Source organism: Dipodomys spectabilis, unplaced genomic scaffold (assembly GCF_019054845.1).
Source record: "Dipodomys spectabilis isolate Male_0828 unplaced genomic scaffold, ASM1905484v1 ptg000043l, whole genome shotgun sequence".
NCBI classification, from domain to species: Eukaryota; Metazoa; Chordata; class Mammalia; order Rodentia; family Heteromyidae; genus Dipodomys; species Dipodomys spectabilis.
Window position 1 is genome coordinate 7,294,123 of NW_024870720.1, and position 22,046 is coordinate 7,316,168.

The 22,046-nt window shown below is 43.2% G+C and overlaps 1 protein-coding gene across 1 annotated transcript in view; it reads left to right on the forward strand.

The window, feature by feature from the left end:
• The first annotated feature begins 3,937 nt into the window (after positions 1 to 3,937).
• The window catches only part of Klb (klotho beta), a 34,143-nt gene continuing 16,034 nt past the window's right edge, over positions 3,938 to 22,046 (forward strand). The window contains exon 1 of the mRNA XM_042678262.1: positions 3,938 to 4,687. Within this exon, the coding sequence (XP_042534196.1) occupies positions 3,938 to 4,687 (750 nt within the window). The remainder of the gene's footprint in view (positions 4,688 to 22,046) is intronic.

The window sequence follows — 22,046 nt, forward strand, 5'->3', positions numbered from 1 at the left end:
GTAGGGTTTAAACTCTGGGCCTGGGCACTGTCCCTCAGCTCTTCAGATCAAGGCTAGTGCTCTATCACTTAAGCCATAGCACTACTTCCAGTTTTCTGGTGGTTAATTGGAGATAGGTATCTCATGGACTTTCCTGTCCAGGTTGGCTTTGAACCATGATCCTCAGATCTCAACCTCCTGAGTAGCTTCTTTTTAAAATTTTTATTGTTGTTATAAAGGTGATGTTCAGGGCTGGCAAGGTGGCTCAGGATAGAGTGCTTGCCTTTCATGAATGAGGCCCTGAGTTTGAGTCCTCAGCACCACATAAGCAGGAAAAGCCAGAAGTGGCACTGTGGCTCAAGTGGTAGAGCGCTAGCCTTGAGCTGAAGAGCTGAGGGACAGAGCCCAGGCCCAGAGTTCAGGCCCCACCACTGACAAAAAGAAAAAAAGTGATGTATAGGGGTTATAATTACTTAATATATTTAGATTTTTATTTTCATACATGATGAAGTATTTGTTCCAACTCCATTTATTCAATTGATAGTTACTAAGCATATATCCTTTTTTTCTTTTCTTTCTTTTCTTTTTTCTTTTTGGTCAGTCATGAATCTTGAACTCAGGGAGTGGGTGCTGTTCCTGAGCTCTTTTGCTCAAGGTTAGTGCTCTACCAATTGAGCAACAGCGCCACTTCTGGCTTTTTCCGAGTAGTTAATTGGAGATAAGAATCTCTCAGCCGGGGCTGGGAAGGTGGCTCAGTGGTAGAACACTTGCCTTGCATGCCTGAGGCCCTGAGTTTGATTCCTCAGCCCCACATAAACAAAAAGGAAAAAGCTGGAAGTGGCGCTGTGGCTCAAGTGGTAGAGCACTAGCCTTGAGCTGAAGAGCTGAGGGACAGCGCCCAGGCCCAGGGTTCAGGCCCCACGACCGGACCCCAAAAAAAAAAATCTCTCAGCCTTTCCTCCCCATGAGGTTCTAAACCTCCATCCTCAGGTCTCAGCCTCCAAAGTAGCCATGATTACAGGCTAGGATTACCAGTGCCCAGTTCAAGCATATAGTCTTAAGCAATAACAGATATTTCAGTAAGAGATACCCTCACAGCCTGTGGAGGAGACAAATCACCACAGAATTAAGTAATAAACGCAGTAACTGAAGGACATACATCATATATTGTGGTATTACATTTATTCAACATATACTATAGTATGAAATATACAAACGAACAAAACAATCATAGTTCCTGTATGGTTTGTTTTTGCCTTGAGGGAAGACCTCATATAAAGCCTAAGCTGGCCTCAAACTCACAGTCCTCCTGGCTCAACCTCCTAAGTGTTAGGATTATAGTAGTACACCACCATTCGGAGCAAGGGAGATGATAAACGAGGGAGTTGATAGTCAAACAAAGGATACAGATAAATGTGGTGTGTGATTGACTGATGTATGTGGGCTGCCATAGAAACAGAAGAGATCTGTCTTTCAGAGTGAGAAAGGTTTTTAAAGAAGACACCTGGGTTAAAAAAGGTGGGGGGGGGCTGGGAAGGTGGCTCAGTGGTAGAGTGCTTGCCTTGCATGAATGAGGCCCTGGGTTCGATTCCTCAGCACCATGTAAGCAGAAAAAGCCGGAAGTGGCGCTGTGGCTCAAGTGGTAGAGCGCTAGCCTTGAGCTGAAGAGCTGAAGCGCCCAGGCCCAGAGTTCAAGCCCCACGACTGACCAAAAAAAAAAAAAGCAGAAGGACAGAACTCCCTCCCACAGAAAACACATTTGTCAAAGTACAAAAGGCAGGATGCACATGACTTTCTAAATTGTATCATAGCCAAGAGAAGGGCAGAGTCAGCTAATGAGAAAGAAAGGGAAAGATGGATGAGCCAGAACAGCATCTTCTAGGCAATGTCTGAGTGTCCCCTCTTCCCATTCACATAAAAATAAGGTCTACTCATTGTGGAGGCTAAAGCAGGAGGATTGCACATTGGAGGCCAGTCTGGGCTGCATAGTAAGACCCCCCTCCCCCCCAAAAAAAGTTTGTTGAGCAGTTATTACACATCAGTCTCTGTTCTAAGCACCTTAGATGTATTAATCCTCTTAATAAATACCTAAAGTACATATTACCATTATGATTTTCTTTTTTTGGGGGGGGGGGTTCCAGTCCTGGGGCCTGAACTCTGGGCCTGGGCACTGTCCCTCAGCTCTTCAGCTCAAGGTGAGTGCTCTACCACTTGAGCCACAGCACCACTTCTGGCTTTTTATTTTTTTCTGCTTATGTGGTACTGAGGAATCGAACCCAGAGCCTCATGCATGCAAGGCAAGCGCTCTACCACTGAGCCACCTTCCCAGCCCCATTATGATTTTCTTACATAAGAGAAAAATATGGCACAGAAAATTTTAGCAACTTTTCCAAGGTCCCACAACTGTATTTAAACTCAAGCACTCTGGCTGTAGAGGACAAATTATCAACATTCTGCCTCTTGTTAATATATGGTACTTCAAATATTTAAAAGGTTAAGTCGGAAGTGGCGCTGTAGCTCAAGTGGTAGAGCGCTCGCCTTGAGCTGAAGAGCTGAGGGACAGCGCCCAGGCCCAGAGTTCAAGCCCCACGACCGACCAAAAAAAAAAAAAATTAAAAAAAAAGGTTAAGTCTATTAAAGGTCTTGTTATGTAGCCCAGGCTGGCCTTGAATTTATGATCCTCCTGACTCAGCCTCCCTAGGCAGGAACTACAGGCATATGCCATCATAACCCATCCTTACTAAAGATTATTTGGAAGCTAGAGATTCTATATAACTTTTCATTTTTTCCCCTGTTTTCTCTTTTCATGCTGTTTAAGTTATTCTGCCTTTTTATCCTAAAATCTGAATGTAGTTTATGACAACATTATTTTCTGTTTCAGGCTTCTCTTTCTGTTTATCTTTTTCAAAATGTATGATTATTACCTATTTATTCTTCAAGAGAAACTTCTCAATAACTTTGTTGGACTAAAATTTGGGATTCGTTTGGGTTTTAAAAGTGCATCAAATGTATCGATTACATTGCCAAGTGTTTTATAACTGCCATCTAAAAAGTGTTGCATTCCTTCTTCCAATTCTTTTCCTCTAATCTGTAAGTCCATTTTTAGAATCTTCCGGAAACAACTCACAATTTACAAAGAGCGTGTTAGACGCTGTTGGGACTTTTACAGATGTCCAACATCTGCCGGTTTCTCATTAGTTATTATTGGTAGAAAGCCAGGCGATTGATTGACTTCTACCTAAAACCACTGTTCCTGAAACGTTGAAAAGAAGCAAAAATAACTACTCCCAAATTCTAGCAATAGGAAAAAAAAAAAAAAGGTCATACACCTTATTCGAGAATGTTCAAAACAGTCGGGAAAGATGTGCGCCCCAGACAAGCTACAAGAAAGCGTCCAGCGCCAGTGCCTTGCGCTTAACCCTTCAAGCCCTTGCGATTCCACTCAGAGGCTTTATCTGGTTCTTTTTTTCTGTGTCTCTGTGTCTGTCTTTCTCTCTCTGTCTCTGTGTGTCTGTCTCTGTGTGTCTGTCTCTGTGTGTGTCTCTGTCTCTCTGTCTCTGTCTGTCTGTCTGTCTGTCTGTCTCTCTCTCTCTCTCTCTCTCTCTCTCACACACACACACACACACACACACACACACACACACAGATCCAGGAGAGATAGACCAAAAGGCATGGGTGACGGCCCTGGGGCCACCTCCCCGGAGTTACGTGGCTCTCCCCGCGGCGACCCACCCATCCCATCGGCCGGGCCGGGCTAATCATTGACCGCGCTTTACAATCGCCCGCGTCGGTCGCGCTGCGATAAGACCGAGGACGGTGCGGCGGGCGGCGGAGGCACGCGCGGCCAGGCTGCGGTGGCCGGGGGTCCCCCCGTGGGGAGGAGGGGGGGCGCGGGCGGGGAGGAAATGAATGGATTTCCTTCGGCTCCCAGCCCAGAAGCCCACGCCGCAGGACAGCCATGTCCCGCGGGGCCCTGCGAGGCCCCGCCGTCACGCTGTGGGCGTGGATGGTGCTGCTGCGAGCCCCGGCCGGCGTCTCGGGAGACGGCTCGGAGGTCTGGTCCAGCCACCCGCGTGCGAGCCCGGTGAACGCGACCCAGCTGTTCCTCTATGACACGTTCCCCACCAACTTCTCCTGGGGCGTGGGCACCGCGGCGGTGCAGGTGGAAGGGAGCCGGGCGGAGGATGGGAAGGGACCGTCCATCTGGGATGGCTTCCTGCGCGCACCCCGGCCCGGCGTCCCCGGCGGCGGCGCCCCGCCGTCCAGCGACAGTTACCTGTTTCTGGAGAAAGACTTGTGGGCGCTGGAGTTCCTCGGAGTGTCTCTGTATCAGTTTTCCATTTCCTGGCCCAGGCTCTTCCCCGATGGGACGGTCGCCGCCGTCAACGTGAAAGGTCTCCGGTACTACGAGCGGCTGCTGGATTCTCTCCGGCTCCGGCGCGTGGAGCCCGTGGTGACTCTGTACCACTGGGACCTGCCCCTGCCCCTGCAGGAACGGTACGGGGGCTGGAAGAACGGCAGCATGGTGGACTTCTTCAACGACTACGCCACATACTGTTTCCAGACCTTCGGGGACCGGGTCAAGTACTGGATCACAATTCACAACCCGTACCTGGTGGCGTGGCATGGCTACGGCACGGGGCTCCACGCTCCCGGAGAGAAGGGGGATCGAGCAGCCGTCTACGCGGTGGGTCACAACCTCATCAAGGTATGGGACAGCCGGCTTCTTCGCAGCTCCGAGTAGGGGTTAAAAAAGAGATACTCAGCAGGTGAAAACGGTGCTCTGTATTGAATCGCGCAGGTCGTTTCAAGTCAATTGGCCACGTGCTAGCCTCCACTTGTGTGTTTCTAATTGGTCTTCTTCATCGATTAGTTGTGGGTGAATCCTATTCGTTTCACCCAAAGTGGCCCTCCGAGGCTGTTCTAACATCTACAGTTATCCAGTGGAATGGGAGAAGAAGAGAGTCCTTTCCTGTCCGGGTGGGAAACCAATCTTTTGGGCATGTAATGAGTGGAGCTGCTATTATTGTTATTAGTATTGCTATTCCTCGTGGTAGTCAGTGGAAGGAGAGATCAATGTTAGCTAACACATACCCAGGAAATATAAACATTAAAATGCATCTATTCCAAAGTGGATCTCATGTGAGTTATATAGAAAAAAAAAGAGATGAGACTAATTTGTTCTGGGAGTTAAATTGAGTCAGTAATATAAAATTGAGATGACTATGCTCTACTAAGCCATTTATTGGTTGATTGATTGATTGATTGTCATTCAGTCATAGGGCTTGAACTCAGGGCCTGGGTGCTGTCTCTGAACTTTTTTGTTCAGGGCTAGTGTTCTACCTCTTTGAGCCACAGCACTACTTCCATCTACTAAGTTTTTTCAAGCAGCAAATTGTAAGAGCTAGAGTTGATGTTGGAAAATGGTGAACTTCTTTTTAAAAAAAAAAAAGTGAAAATGAAAGCAAGCTAGCAAATTTCATGTTAATTAACTGAGAACTTATTGTGTTCCAGAGATTAGATTAAGCTTTTTTTAATTTCATGCACTGATACATTTGACCCTCCCTCATTCCAAACTTAAGAACCAGATCTGATCACCCCACTTTAAGGATGAGAAAACTGAAACTTAGTGAGAAGCAAATGTAATTGGGGTGAATGTGAGATTTGTAAAGAAAATATGATAAGACACTTTCTTTCTTTTTTTTTTTTTTTTTTGGGTCCGGTTGTGGGGCCTGAACTCTGGGCCTGGGCGCTGTCCCTCAGCTCTTCAGCTCAAGGCTAGCGCTCTATCACTTGAGCCACAGCGCCACTTCCGGCTTTTTTCTTTTTGCTTATATGGTGCTGAGGAATCGAACCCAGGGCCTCAAGTATGCAAGGCAAGCGCTTTACCACTAAGCCACCTTCTCAGCCCCGACACTTTCTTTCTTAAAAAATCTTTTGAAGAGTAATCCTTCAAGAAAGTCAGTGAGGCTGACTACTGAAAGCAGGTGTAACTTCATTACTCTAAATACTTTACATTTTGAAAGTGAAAAATGTCATTAATAGAATTTTTGTAATATGCTAGAGGAAATAATTTAACTTTGAAGACTCAAATGTTAAATGTATAGAGATAGAAAAGATGGACAGAAACATAAAATGACTCTCAGCTAACATTTCCTCTTCTTTTTGGATTTTCTGTATTCTGATACATTTATACATAGTCTTATAGTTTCTGTTACATCTGTCCTCACAGGAAACAGATTATATCTTCATTATAAGGTCACATGTATATCTTTGAATAGAATTATATAGACTACATTTTTATTTTTATTTATTTATTTTTTTTTTTTTTTGTCGGTCATGGGGCTTGAACTCTGGGCCTGGGCGCTGTCCCTCAGCTCTTCAGCTCAAGGCGAGCATCCTACCACTTGAGCTACAGCGCCACTTCCGGTTTTCTGGTGGTTTATTGGAGATAGGAGTCTCACAGTCTCTCCTGCCCGGGCTGGCTTTGAACCGCGATCCTCAGATCTCAGCCTCCTGAGTAGCTAGGATTACAGGCGTGAGCCACCAGCGCCCGGCTTAGACTACATTTTTAATGTAGTGAATATACTGTAATGTTATGAAATGAGAACTTAAATGGGAGAAAATTTGTAACTGATTAACACCTATGGAGATTATATATATATATGGTAGAAAAATATTCTTTTTATTTTTCTGTGCTGGTCCTGGATCCTGAACTCAGGACCTAGGTGCCATCCCTGAGCATTTTCTTCTTGTTGTTCAAGGCTAGCACTCTACTACTTGAGATGCAACTCCACACTAAGCTCTTTGGTGGTTAATTAAAGAGTCTCATGGAGTTTTCTTGCCTGGGCTGGCATCAAATCTTGATCCTAATAAAATTTAAAAGAATCTCAATCCTCAGATCTCAGCCCTCTGATTAGCTAAGATTATAGGTGTGAGCCACCAGTACCCAGATGGATAACATCCTTTTATGGATACTAAAACCCTCCCTTAATTGTTAAAATAGACGGGCATGAAGGCTCACACTTGTAAACCTAGCTACTAAAGAGGCTAAGATCTGAGAAATGTGGTTCAAAGCTAGCCCACACAGAAAAGTCTCCATGAGGCTCTTATCGCCAATTAATCACTCAAAACCAGAAGTGGAGTTGTGGCTCAAATGGTAGAGCACTAGCCTTGAGCACAAGAGCTTAGGGTGCCCAGACCCTGAGTTCAAACCCCATGACCGGCCAAAAAACACAAAAAAAACTGTTAAAACAATTCAATCCATGTAAAGTTAAAAACATCAGTTGTACCGAGATATATAAAGTTAAAAAGTTAAAGCCCAGGGGTTGGGAATGTGGCTTAGAGGTAGAGTGCTTTCCTTACATTCACAAAGCCCTGGGTTCAATTCCCCAGTAACAGAAAGAGCAGGAAGTGGTACTGTGACTCAAGTGGTAGAGTGCTAGCCTTGAGCAAAAACAAGCTCAGGAACAGTGCCCAGACCCTGAGTTCAAGCCCCAGGACTGGCAAAAAAAAAAAAAGTTAAATCCCTGTCCACCTAACAATATTAAACAACAACAAACTACTATTAATAATTTCTTACCTATATTTTTCAAAGTTTTCTATACAAATATATGCTATGTGTATATTTATTTAACCTTGCATTAGGGAAGATATTATAAATTGTAAGTTTCAGTTATCTAGGAAAATGCTAACAACTATAATTTTTATGAAAAATTGTTTTAGTGATTAATTTAAAGCCTTAAAAACTATTTCATAAAACTATAAAGAAAAGCCAAGTGCTGGTGACTCACACGTGTAATCCTAACTACTCAGGAGGCTGAGGTTTGAGGATCATGATTTGAAGCCAGCCCAATCAGGAAAGTCTATGAGACTCTAATCTCAGGAAAGTCTATGAGACTCTAATCTCCAATTGTCCACCAAAAAGCTGGAAGTGGAGCTATGAGGTTCAAGTGGTAGCATGCTAGCATTTAGCAAAAAAGGACAATGCTCAGGCCCCTGAGTTCAACCCCCAAGACATATACATGACAAAAGTGTTGAGCAACAAACAGATTATTACATCAAGCTTAACTTTAAAATGCTACATTTTCATATTTTCTATTTTTATATTGACATAACTCAACTATCAACACAACTTCAGCACTTTATGATAGTGACATAAATTGTCTTGATTTAAATTGAGGGATTTGATTTTAAGTAGTTGTGTTTTCCAAATAATTTATTTTCTCCCATAAAATTTCTAAACCCTTAGTCAAATGTCCCTTGAAATTACTCAGAAAGTGAAAGATGCCGTATAACCCAGTGACCCATTACACCAGAGAGAAATCTTGCAAAATTTGGTAGCCTGAGATAACCCAGTTCCCATTTCTCCTCTCTCAGTCCTTACTTTACCATTAAAAAAAAAAAAGATTAGTGACGTGCTATTTTATGTTGCCATAAAGTTATTTTTCCCTTATTATGCTTTCCTGTAACCTAGAAGATTTTTTAGCATGAGATTTAAGTCTAAAAACCTATAAAATTAAGGCTAACATGAATCTCAATGTTTAAAGGTTACAGACTATTTCCCAATTTCTGAACATATTTCATAGTGAATACTATAGCCCTTTTAGTTCTAGAATGATCTTGAAAACACCACATCAGTGTCTTGCTTTGGGAGAAACCAAAATAGTCTAGCAGGATACAAGACTGACTGGAATTACTGAAGGCTGCTGAACAGTCTACAACAAGAATTACTTTCCATCATCCCATCTTTCAATTGATGTTCTGCTCTGGAGAGAGAGAGAGAGAGAGAGAGAGAGAGAGAGAGAGAGAGTGTGTGTGTGTGTGTGTGTGTGTGTGTGTGTGTGTGTGTGTGTGTGTGTGCGCGGCGCGCACGCACGCTTCTGCCAGTACCGGGGTTGAACTTAGTGCCTCATGGTCTTGCTTAGCTTTTTCTGCTCATGGATAGAGCGCTACCACTTGAGCCCTAGAACCACTTCTGGCTTTTGGGATTTTAATTGACAATAAGGGTCTCATGGAGTCAGGTGCTGGTGGCTCATGCCTGTAATCCTAGCTTCTCAGGAGATTGAGATCTGAGAATAATGGTTCAAAACCAGCCCAGGCAGGAAAGTCCAAGAGACTCATCAACAATTAACCACCAGATAACAGGAAGTGGAGCTGTCACTCAAAGTGGTAGAGCATTAGCTTTGACCAAAAAGCTCAGGGACAATGCCCAGGCCCGGAGTTCAAGCCCCATGACCCACTAAATTAAAAATTAAAAATTAAAAAAAAATGTCATGGACTTTTCTGCCTGGAGTGGTTATCCTCAGACCTCTGCCTCCTGAGTCACTATGATCACAACTGTGAGCCACTGATACCTGCATCTGTTATTTTTGAGCCTCTAGGATTAAATGCCTCCCCGATGGTCCCCCATACATGTACTTGTTTCTCTTCACAGAACACACTCTTTCTAGAGTAATTCTGTCTCCGTAACTAATGTTTCTTTTTTCTTTTTTTTTTTTGTTAGTTGCGGGGCTTGAACTCTGGGTCTGGGCGCTGTCCCTCAGCTCTTCAGCTCAAGGCAAGCGCTCTACCACTTGAGCCACAGTGCTACTTCCCGTTTTCTGGTGGTTTATTGGAGATCAGAGTCTCATTGACTTTGCTGCCTGGGCTGGCTTTGAACCACAATCCTCAGATGTCAGCCTCCTGAGTATCTAGGATTACAAGCATGAGCCACCAGTGCCCAGCAGACTAAAAGTTCTTGAAGCACAGGCAGGTGATGCGTTGTTATTGTTTTGTTTTGTTTGTTGTTTTCTGTCTATGTTCCTGATACCTGGCCCAGAATACTTGGTACATATTAGTACATAAATGTTGGGTGAATGAATAGCTTAGAATTTTCTACCCTAAACTTTGTAATTAAAAAACGCCAAGTACACTCATCATTGTATTTCATTGTACCATGGCTGATTCATGAAATATGGTCTGTTTTAATCTAGTGCTGTGTTAGTCAGGATGCTTTTGGCTGCCAGTGTCAGAACGTAATTCAAATTAGGTTAAACAGAAATGAACAATTTCCTGGCTGAGTAAGCTATGTTGTTAGTGTCATTTTCCCTTTGAGAAAGACATTTTTTTCTTTGAAGTTCAACTTTAAAAATCTATATTTAGCTTGGCACATGATGGCACATGCCTGTAATCCCAGCCCTAGGGGACAGAGGCAAGAGGACATTGAGTCTGAGTGAGACCCTTGAAACCTTCAAAAATCCAATAAAACACAGCTCTTAGCTGAGCATCGGTGGCTCACCCTGCCCTCCTAGCTACTCAAGAGACAGAGGTCAGAGGATCGCAGTTTGAAGCCAGCCTGAAAAGACAAATACAAGAGACTCTTATCTCCAATTAACCAGCAAAGAAAGCCAGAAGTGGAATTGTGGCTCAAGTGGTAGAGTACCTGCCTTGAACAGAAAAAGCTAAACAAGAACACAAGTTCAAGCCCCAGTACTGCTACTAAAATAAAATAAAACTTCATAGAGAGATTTGGCCTGTTTGGGCACAGTTTCTTCCTATCAGCAAAGCCCCAAGGGTTTTATTTTATTTTATTTTATTTTTTTTGCCAGTCATGGTACCTGAACTCTGGTCCTGGGCGCTGTCCTTCAGCTCTTCAGCTCAAGGCTAGTGCTCTACCACTTGAGCCACAGCACCACTTCCAGCTTTTTCTGCTTATGTGGTGCTGAGGAATCAAACCCAGGGCCTCATGCATGCAAGGCAAGCACTCTACCACTGAGCCACCTTCCCAGCCCCGGGTTTTATATTAGTAAAGAGTAAAACAGGGCTGGGGAGGTGGCTCAGTGGTAGAGTGCTTGCCTTGCATGCCTGAGGCCCTGGGTTCAATTCCTCAGCACCACATAAGCAAAAAGAAAAAAGCCGGAAGTGGCGCTGTGGCTCAAGTGGTAGAGTGCTAGCCTTGAGCTGAAGAGCTGAGGGACAGCGCCCAGGCCCAGAGTTCAGGCTCCCCGAACGGACACCCCCCCCCCCAAAAAAGGAGTAAAACAAAGCTAGGCACCAGTGGCTCACACCTATAATCCTAGCTAATCAGGAGGCTGAGATCTATGGATCACAGATCAAAGCCAGCACAGGCAAGAAAGCCCATGAGACTCTTTATCTCCAATAAACTATTCAGAAAATTCCAGAAGTGGTGCTGTGGCTCAAGTGGTAGAGTGCTAACCTTGAACACTCAGGGACTGCACCTAGGCCTTGAGTTCAAGCCCCAGGACCAGCAAAAAATAAAAATAAAAAAAATAAAGTGAGTGATGGCATATTTCCTTGCTTCCCTCCCTCCTTCCTTCCTTCCTTCTTTCTTCCTTCCTCCCTCCCTCCCTCCCTCTTTCTCCCTCTCTCCTTCCCTTTCTCTCTGCCTTTCCTTTTCTTCACTTTTTTTTTTTTTTTTTGCCAGTCCTGGGGCTTTGACTTTGGGCCTGGGCACTGTCCCTGAGCTTCTTTTGCTTAAGGCTAGCACTCTACCACTTGAGTCACAGCGCCACTTCTGGCTTTTTCTGTGTATGTGGTACTGAGGAATTGAACCCAGAGCTTCATGCATGCAAGGCAAGCACTCTACCACTAAGCCACATTCCCAACCCCCTTTTCTTCACTTCTTTCTTTCTTTCTCTCTCTTTCTTTCTTTCTTCCTTCCTTCCTTCCTTTCTTTCTTTCTCTTTCTTTCTTTCTTTCTTTTTCTCTCTTTCTGTGATACTGGGGTTGAACTCAGGCCCTTCGCATATACCAGCAGGTGCTCTATTGCCAGGCTGCACTCCCACCCTTCATTTTTATTTTTAAATTAATAAGTACATATCATCATTTCGATGTGTATATTTCTCCCATAAAATGAAAGCTTTGGAGCTTCTGAGTAAACATGCACAGAGACACTAGGGGAAATGAGTTTGCTCATGAAGCAGTTACTTGCTCAGTTTATTACTTCATTAAACACAGCCAGCCTCCACGTTTGTTTTCATGGCTTTCATAGATGTACACTGTTTATAAAGCACAAGGATTTCTCAACCTGGACAGTATGTACTGGATAACTCTTTGTTGTGGTGGGCTAGGCTGGACATTGTGGGGTGTTTAGCAGACTTCCTGGCTCCACCCCAGCCTCCATCTCACGCCCTCACCCCCACTCCTGAGTCTAGACATTGCCAAATGTCTCCTTGGTTGTCAAGATTCTTCCCCTTTCCTCCACTTCTTGAAAAACACTGACTTAAACCTGTAACTGACACTGAGTAAAGGCGTGAAACACAAAGTATTCAGATATAACCAGTGCCGAAGCAGAAAAATGACAATTGCACCAAATTGTATCAAGGAGATTATCACTGGACCTACCTATAAAGTGAATGCATAATCGCAAAATCAATTTACAGACTACGGTGTCTTTAGAGAAGAAATAATGATTTAGAGCTAGGAATGTAGCTCAGTGGTAGACCATTTGCCTAGTCTGTATAAGGCCTCAAGAAAACAAATAAAAATATTTAGAAAGCCTTTAAAAAAATTTTTTTTAAAAAGAGTCAAGGCTGTGGCTCAAGTGGTAGAGTGCTGTCCTTGAGCTGAATTGCTCAAGGACAGCGCCCAGGCCCACAGTTCAAACCCCACTACTGAAAAAAAAAAAAAAAAGTCAAGTGTGGTGGTTCATGTCTATAATCCCAGCATTGCCTGAAGGTTGATACTATAGGATCATATGTTCAAGGCCAGCCTGAGCTATTATAAGACTTTGTCTCAAAAAAATTTTTCCTTTACTGTTAAAAGAAGAAATAACATATCATTATCAACTTGATTACACCCAGTTTGTCCTTTCACAGACTATGAATAAACTTTCCTACTACTGGCTTTCTGATTTTCATGAAATACTTGACAGAGATACCCAAGCCATTTCTCTCTCACTAGCCATTAGTTATTCATGAACAAAATGCTTAACTTTCTTTTAAAAAATGTGTCCTTTTTAAATAACAAAATTCAAGATTCCAGACAAACCAAGAAATTTGTATGCATTTTTTATTCTATAGTATCATTTCTGTCTCTGTCTCTCTCTCTCTGTCTCTGTCTCTGTCTCTCTCTCTCTTACACACACACACACACACACACACACACACACACAACCTCAGGCCAAAAAGTCCATTTTCTGTGTCACTTTACACTGGGTTTTATTTTTCTGAGTTTTTGGTTTGTACTTGTTTGCTTGCATATGAGAGTATCACATGATCTTCTATGTATGGCTTTTTTGTGTTTGTTTGCACAACTGGGGTTTCAATTTAGAACCTCACACTTGCTTCTAGATAATTATTCTACCACTTAAAAAAACAAAACATGATAGAGCTTCTTCTTACATAAGTAAAAGAATTTAAATAATGTGTATTATTTGTATGTGCATACGCTGATTCTGGTTCTGAACTCAGGACCTAGCTGCTGTCCCAGAGCTTTTTTGCACCAGGCTAGTACTCTACCACTTGAGTCACAGTTCCACTTCCAGCTTTTGGTGGTTAAATGAAGAAAAGAGTCTCACAGATTTTCCTGCCTTTCCTGTCTCTAAATCTCAGTCTTCAGATCTCAGCCTCCTGTGTAGCTAAGATTACAGGCATGAGCCAATGGCACCTGTTTGTATGATTTATAAGGTGGGGAAATGCCAATATTTATGTTTATCATTAACATTTTAACTTAATAATTTATTCTATGAATATTTAAATTTATCCTAAATGAACTTTATAATACAATTTTCTAAAAAATGAAATGTATGTCAACACTTTTTTTGTACACCACACAAATGATGAAATGATTGTCTAAATTCCTCAAGGAAGGATTATGTGATTGCTTAATACTGTGAAAGAGGTTCTTGGGTCAAGAAATGTTGGGAAACTTGACTATAGGTCATAGCCTCACTGACTCGTTTCTCAGTGTGGATAAGCCTTCACTTCTTCCCTATTTTTCCATCACTTTGAGGAACTTTGAACAGTACTTGGCACCATTCCATTGGAAAAGCTTGGATAAAGCTAACCCTGTGTTAGGTATCCAACAAAGAATGAAATCGATTCTTTTTTGTTTTTGTCTGTGTGTGTATCAGTACTAGGACTCTGAACTCACAGCCTTGGGGCTGTCTCATTTTTTTTCACTCAAGGCTAGTACTCTACCACTGGAACCACAGCTCCACTTCTGGCTTTTGGTGGTTAGAGATAATAATCTTTGAGACTTTTCTTGCTTCTGCTAGATTCGATCTGCAAATCCTGGATCTCAGTCTTCTGAGTATCTGGGATTACAGGAATGAGCCACAGGTACCAATATTGATTATTTCCAATTTAAGGAATACCTACCTTTCTGAGAAAGGATTTAAAACTGGGGTAGATCTGGGCACTGGTGGCTCATGTCTGTAATCCTAGCTACTGAGGAGGCTAAGATCTGCAGACTGCATTTCGAAGCCAGCCAGGCAGGAAAGTCCATGAGACTCTTACCTCCAATAAACCACTCAGAAAAAGCCAGAAGAGTTGCTGTGGCTCATGTGGTAGTTAGTCTTGAGCACAAAGAGGCTCAGGGACAGTCCCCAAGCCCTGAGTTCAGGATTCACAAAATAATCATAATAATACATAAATAAGTTCACAATAGAATGGAAATGCATTGTGAACACTACATACATGTACACACTACATATACACATATATGCATATATTTATGCACACATACACACATACCATATATATACACCACTTAAACATAACAGTCTTTTCAATACATGCATATCAATTATAGATTTCTGGTTTTTGGTTGGTCATGGGGTTTGAACTCAGGGCCTGGGACCTGTCTCTGAGCTCTTTTGCTCAAGGCTAGTACTCTATCTACCACTTGGAATGACAGCACCACTTCCAGTTTTCTAGTGGTTAATGGGACACAAGAGTTTTACAGACTTTCCTTCCTGGGTTGGCTTTGAACCATAATCCTCAGATCTCAGCCTCCTGAGTAACTAGGATTACAGGCGTGAGGCTCCACTGCACAGCCATAAATACTTTAAACAAATTTAAATAACTGATGAAAACTACTTGTAGAGAAGAATTTCTTAGGACAGGCTCTACAATGAGAATAACTTTGTAACTTGTAAGAGCCATGGATTTGTAGGTTAAAATTGGTATTTGAAAACCTTTAAGAGAGTCATGTTTACTTTTTCTAACCATTAAGTAGAAAAAAAGTGCTATTTCAGTGAATGATTAACAACAGTTTAAATAAATGTAATTATAAATACTCATAGAAAAATATTGTGGCCCTATTTAAACAGCTTTGACACTCTCATACATGAAAATTTGATCTCCAACTAGAGATCAAAATATATTGTTAGTAATAGAAATGGCGCTAGATGTGATACAGTGACAACTCCGGGAAATGTCATCCTACTTTGTAGTATCAGGCATTTAATGGCAGATATAAAGTTTTGCTGAGAAATCTCAGCATTAGGAAAGTTCATAAAAGTAGTCTATGCTCAAAGAAAAAGTTGAAATTGAAGTTACTGAATATTAGCAAGTCTGTTGCTGTACAAGACTAGGATGATGCAACTAGAAAGAGCCTCTCACTTATTAGCCAAGAAGGAGCAAGTCATGGAAATAATTCAAGTAGTTCACCCTTATTTCCAATTAACCAGCAAAAAGCTGGAAGTAGAGCCCTGGCTCAAGTGATAGACTACTAGCCTCAAGCAAAAATGCTCAAGGCTCCAGCAAATGGAAACAACAGGTTTTTCCTTTTTGTTGTTTTTGTTTTCTTTTTTTTCTTGTTTGTTTATCTGTCTTTGGGAGGGAAAGGGGGATCCCAGAAATTGAAGGTCAAAGGGTGAACAAGTGCAGCAGGGATACTCATTAGGCACTGTGTTGAAAATGAATTATACATCATGTGGGTGAGGATGAGAGGGGAAAAGCAGGGAGAGAGGGAAGGGGTAACATTGTCCAAAAATAAATGTACTCATTGCTTGACATGTAATGGTAACACCTCTGAACATCAGCTTATAATAATTTTTTTAAAAAACTCAAAAGAACTGTTCAAGGCTGGGTACTGGTGACTCAGGCCTGTAATCCTAGCTACTCAGGAGGCTGAGACCTGAGGATTGTGGTTCAAAGCCAGCCCGGACAGGACAAGTAGACTCTTACCTCCAATTAAACCACCCCAAAACCAGAAGTATCTCTTTGGCTCAAAGTGGTTGAGCACTAGCCTTGAGCAAAAAAAGCTCAGGGACAGCATCCAGGTCCAGAGTTCAAGGCTTGTAATTGACCAAAAAAAAAAAAAAAAAAAAGGCCAAGAACATCACCTATGCCCTGAGTTCAAGCCCCCCAGGAGACACACACACACACACACACACACACACACCAATAAATAAAGTCATTTTAGTAATCTGATAATGCTACTTTAAAATGTTGATGAAACTCAGAATCTTTCAGTATTTAGGATTCTAGTATTAAGGGAGCCATTACTTGGCTGTTCTCAGGGCCCTATGGTAACCAGATACTATGTGACTAGGCCTTAGGAGGAAGGCAGGGTTTACTGTTGGTTCTTCTTTCCTGGTGAATGAGTGTATATTGCAGGTCTCCTCCTTTACCTTCTTTAACACCTCATTATCACTGAACTTACCTTTACATTCCTGTACATTCCTTAGAGATCTTTAGAGTTTGAGGCAATCTGAAGAGGGATAGCAGTTATATCCACAGTCAGAGACTTTTTCAAACAATTCTCTCCAATTATTGTGGGTATGTCGAGGTGTGGTGTATGCCAATTTAGGAGCTAGAACTCAGGCCTCATACTCTCACTTGATTTGGTTTTGGTTTTGTGTGTATTAGGGCTTGAATATAGGGCCTGGGCATCTTCCCTTAGCTTTTTCACTCAAAGCTGGCACTCTACCACTTGAGCCATAGCACCACTTCTGGTTTTTTGGTGCTTAATTAATTGATGATGAGTCTCATGGACTTTCCTGCCCAGGTTGGCTTCATATCACTATCCTCAGATATCAGCCTCCTGAATAGCTAGGCTTATAGGTGTGAGCATCTGACTTAACTTTCACACTTAAGGTTGACACTCTACCACTTGAGTCATATGTCCACTTACAACTTGAATGGTTTCTTTCTAAATCCTGAGGGAATCCTTCCAGTTATCCACTCAGGCCTTCTTAGCTTTCATTACACCCTGAGGCCAGCAGGTCCCCATAAAACACCCTAAATGCCACACTGATCGCCACCAGTATTTTTCCACAACAAGCTTCCAGACGACTTCAAATGTCCATTCTTTGGCTATCTTACCTATTCAATCTTCACCACCAATTCTCTAGAGCATTTTTTTTGCACTCCGTGTCAGACACAAGGGGACTAAACTATTGACTCCAAACATCTATGAGTACTATGTTCAAATGGTTCCTTTCCTTTCAATTATCCTATCCACCAACTGTCCCACATTATCTTCCTCCCTTCTAATCCTCTCCATCTCCATTCTAAACCTTAGCCTGCTATCTTATTTCTTTCCTATCATGCACTGAATTTATCTGAGTCTGGACTTCCAGGGGTATCTGAGGAGGAAAATGAATGGGAATGAGATATTAGAGCTCTCTTTCTCTCTCCTCCCTCCCTCTTCTCTCTTCTTTTCATTCCCCCCACCCCTGCCCCTCTCTGCCAGCTTCAACTCAGGGCACGTTTCCTTAGTTTTGTCACTCAAGGCTGGAGCTTTACCACTTGATCTATACCTCCACTTCTGGCTTTTTGGTGGTTAACTGGAGATAAGAGTGTCACAGGCTTTCCTGTGCTGGCTTTGAACCTTGATCCTCAGATCTCAGCCCCCTGAGTAGCTAGGATTATATCTCTCAAGGACATCAAGCCTGAGAACTGGCTAGCTAGAAAGGAAAACGCAGCTGAGCTCTTGGTTAACCTACTGAACAAAGGTTGAGCCTCCCTTCAATCAATCATTCCAAAGGTAGATGGCCTTGTAACAAGATACACTGCAACCTTGGGAAATCCGTAGGATGGCTATTGTGCAAGATGGCCGGGCTCAGATTGCAATTCCCTACCATTTCTGTGGTCTCAACATTCTACAAAGAAGGCTCACAGAAATCCCAGCTTTGTTCAAGAGCTCTGTGTGTGCGCATGCGTGGGGGGGGGGGGGGGGCCGCGCGCGTCGCGCGCGCACACGCGCATGCCAGTCCTGGGGCTTGAACTCAAGGCCTGGGGGCTGTACCTTAGCTTTCTTCATTCAAGGCTGACACTCTACTACCTGAGCCACAGCTCCACTTCTTTTTGGTGGTTCATTGGACACAGTCTCACAGACATTTTTTCACAAGCTGATTTTGAACCAGGAACCTCAGATCTCAGCTTCCTGAGTTGCTAGAATTATAAGCATAAACCACCAGCACCCAACTCCCAGAAACAAATTTTTTAAAAAATTTCCAGTTGTGAGGCTTGATCTCAGGGTTTGGGCATTGTCCCTGAGCATTTTTGCTGAAGGCTAGTACTCTACCACTTTGAGCCACAGCTCCACTTCTAGTTTTTGGGTGGCTGATTGGAGAAAAGAGTCTCACAGATTTTCCTGGCTGGCTGGCTTTGAACGCTAATCCTCAGATCTCAGCCTCTTGAGTAGTTAGGATTACAGACATGAGCCACCAGCGCCCCTCTAGAAACAAACTTTTTACCTTGGTATTTGGCAGACATTATGCAGTTACAAGTACCGCCTAGCAAACCTCCCCCACATTCTCTACTATGAATGGAGGGCCGTTTTCAGCCTAGAGTAAAGATAACTGGAGATGCCTTGATAGCCTGAGCAAATAGCAGCAAAGGTGAGAGAGAGCAGGGAAACTCGAAGGTCACCTTGGGGTGTGACAATACAAGCACATGAGAATCCAAAACACTTTCTTGGAAGCAGATGGCCGGGTGGGCATCTGCTGCCATCTGAGCTGTATGTGGCTGACTGGTGGAAGCAAGATTGTACCACAAGTTAGATCACCGTTCCTATAATTGCTCAATAATGCAATAGGACCTCTATTTCCCAAAAGCCTCGTTCATTTTTCCCATTAGGCTTGTTGTCCTACCAGGACTGTGGTACTTGTCCTGGAGCACTTGATGGTGCCTTGTTTGTAGGAAGCTAGGTTATGGCTCAGCTCTTACACGTGTGGCACTTTTCAGTTTCCACATCTGAGGTACACAAATCCCCTGAGAACTGCTGCTTACAGTGTCTTCCAAAGATGAGAGCACTAAGTCAGGCACTGTTGGCTCATGCCTGTAATCCTAACTATTCAAGAGGCTGAGATCTAAAGATCGCAGTTCCATGCCCAGGCAGGAGATTCTTACCTGTGAGACTCTGTGAGACTCTTATCTCCAATTAACCACTAGAAAACTGAAGTGGCCCTGTGGCTCAAGTGGTAGAGCACTGGCCTTGAGCTGAAGAGCTGATGGACAGAGCCCAGACTCAGAAAGTCCCATGACCAACAACAAAAAAAAAACAACAAAAAATGAGAGTATTAAAGCTCCCAAAGGACTGAGTGACCTCTTAGAATCAAGCAAAGAATGTGCAGCTTCTGATTCATGATTGAAAAGAAAAGCAATTCTCAAGACTTTAAAAAAGTCGAAAGTGGCTCTGTGGCTCAAGTGGTAAAGTGCTGGCCTTTAGCTGAAGAGCTCAGAGACAGTGCCAGGCCCAGAGTTCAAACCTCACAACCGGCCCCCCTGACCCCCCTCCAAAAAAAAAAAGGAAAAAAGAAAAGTCTACAAAGAGAATTGCTGACACCATGGAAGAAAAGATTTCCTGTGACTCCTAATCTTGGGTTGGAGTCAAGAGAGAAGATTATACCCTGAACACTTGTCTGAGAGGAAAGCATTCTTAAAGACCTGTGAGAAAAGCTGGGCATGGTAGCGTATGCCTGAAATCCCAGCACTTGGGAAGCTGAGGCAGGAACATCCTTAAGTTCAAGGCCAGCTTGAGAACATCTGGGTGCTAAAAGATTCTAGGATTTTCCAGTGAAAACAGAGTAAGAACTGTTAGAGGTAATACCTCAATGCATATGGTCCTCTAGAAAAAAAAAATCTTCCAAGGGGTGACTGAAATTAGTTTTTCTTTCATAAAACAGATGTATCCTTCCTATTTGTTCTAATAGGATTTGAGGAGCATTGTGAGACCCACAGGATCGATTAGGTTCCAGTCCATTGCTCATATTTGATTGTTTCCAGTCTCCAAGAGGTAATTTCACATGATGGTTTATATAACATAAAGCTGTTACCAGCAAAAGAAAAGCTTTGGAACAAAAACAAAAATGGACCAGGCACCGGTACCTCATATCTCTAATCTTACCTGCTCAGGAAGCTGAGATCTGAAGAGTACAGTTCAAAGCCAGGTAGGAAAGTCCATAAGACTCTCATCTCCAATCGCACACCCGAAACCCAGAAGTGGCACTGTGGTTCAAAGTGGCAGAGCTTTATCCTTGAGCAAAAAAACTCAAGGATAGTGCCCAGGCACTGAATTCAAGCCCCACAACTGACCAAAAAATAAAATTGAAAACAGTCTGTGGGTTAAAAATAACAAGTGTTATTACATTAGTTTTACAAATAAAAGGGCAATTAAGAGACATGGGGAGAAAGCAGAGGCCAGCAAGGCGCATGCTCGGGAAGCGCAGCGGCCATAACACAGGTAAAGCACGTCCATGTCTGCTCAGGCTTCTTTGACAATAAGGAAGCTCCTCACTGGTAAGTTCCTGTGCCATATGTTTCCATCTCTCTGGGGAGAGCAAGCCAAACACTGATATTGAGTAAGTGCCTCATAAATCCCTGTCAAATAGACTAGAAAGTAATCACTGGCCTCCGTTAGAAGACAGCGTGATAGTGATGTCCATCTCTCGGTGGGTTGTCTATGTGCTCCATTCTATATACCACTTGTCATATAGATGCAGTAGCTCCAAATTGGAGCACAGCCCTCCAAAGGATGTCAGTATTTCCAGTCTCCTTCTACAGCTGAGCGCACTAAGAGGTTAAGCGACTTGCCTCAGACCACACAGTAAATTTCTGAACTTCAAGCCAGGTGTGCTGATCCCAATGTTCACACTCTTTCCATTGTTTTTCTGTGTTCAGCAGTGCCACCTTGTGTGTGTGTGTGTGTGTGTGTGTGTGTGTGTGTGTGTGTGTGTGTGTGTGTGTGTGTGTGTGTGTGCTGGTACTGGGGCTTAAACTTAGGATCTAGGCTCTGTCCCTGAGCTTTTTATTTTTTTTAGTTTTGTCTGATCATTATATAAAAGTGATGAAGAGAGGGGCTACAGTCACATTAGTCAGGTAATGAATACATTTTTTTAATCTTTTTTTTGTTTGAGTCCGGTCGTGGGACCTGAACTCTGGGCCTGGGCGCTGTCCCTCAGCTCTTCAGCTCAAGGCTAGCGCTCTACCACTTGAACCACAGCGCCACTTCCGGCTTTTTTCTTTTTACTTATGTGGTGCTGAGGAATTGAACCCAGAGCCTCATGCATGGAAGGCAAGCGCTCTACCACTGAGCCACCTTCCCAGCCCCATGAATACATTTTTTGTAATGTCACCTCTTCCCCTTTGCGCTCTGTTTATTCCACCCACAAGTTGTGTAGTTCATTTTCAACACGGTGTCTGGTGAGTACCACTGCTGCTGCTTCATCCTTTGTCCATTCATTTCTGTGCCCCCTTAGCCCTCCAAAAGACAGGTAAACAAACAAGACAAAAAGAAAACTAAAACAGGGGCTGAGGATGTGGATTAGTGGTAGAGTGCTTGCCTAGCATGCATGAAGCCCTGGGTTCCATTCCTCAGTACCACATACACAGAAAAGGCCAGAAGTGGTACTGTGGCTCAAGTAGTAAAATGCTAGACTTGAGCAAAAGAAGCTCAGGGACAGTGCCCAGGCCCTGAGTTAAAAAAAAAAAAAAAAAAAAAGTCTCATGAACTTTCCTGCCCTGGCTCTGAACCATGATCCTCAGATCTCAGACTCCTGAGTAGCTAGGATTACAGGTGGGAGTCATTGGCGCCCTGCCATATTTGGTTTTTTGAGGAATCTCCAGACTGCTGACCAGAGTGGTTGTACTAGTTTACATTCCCACCAGTAGTAA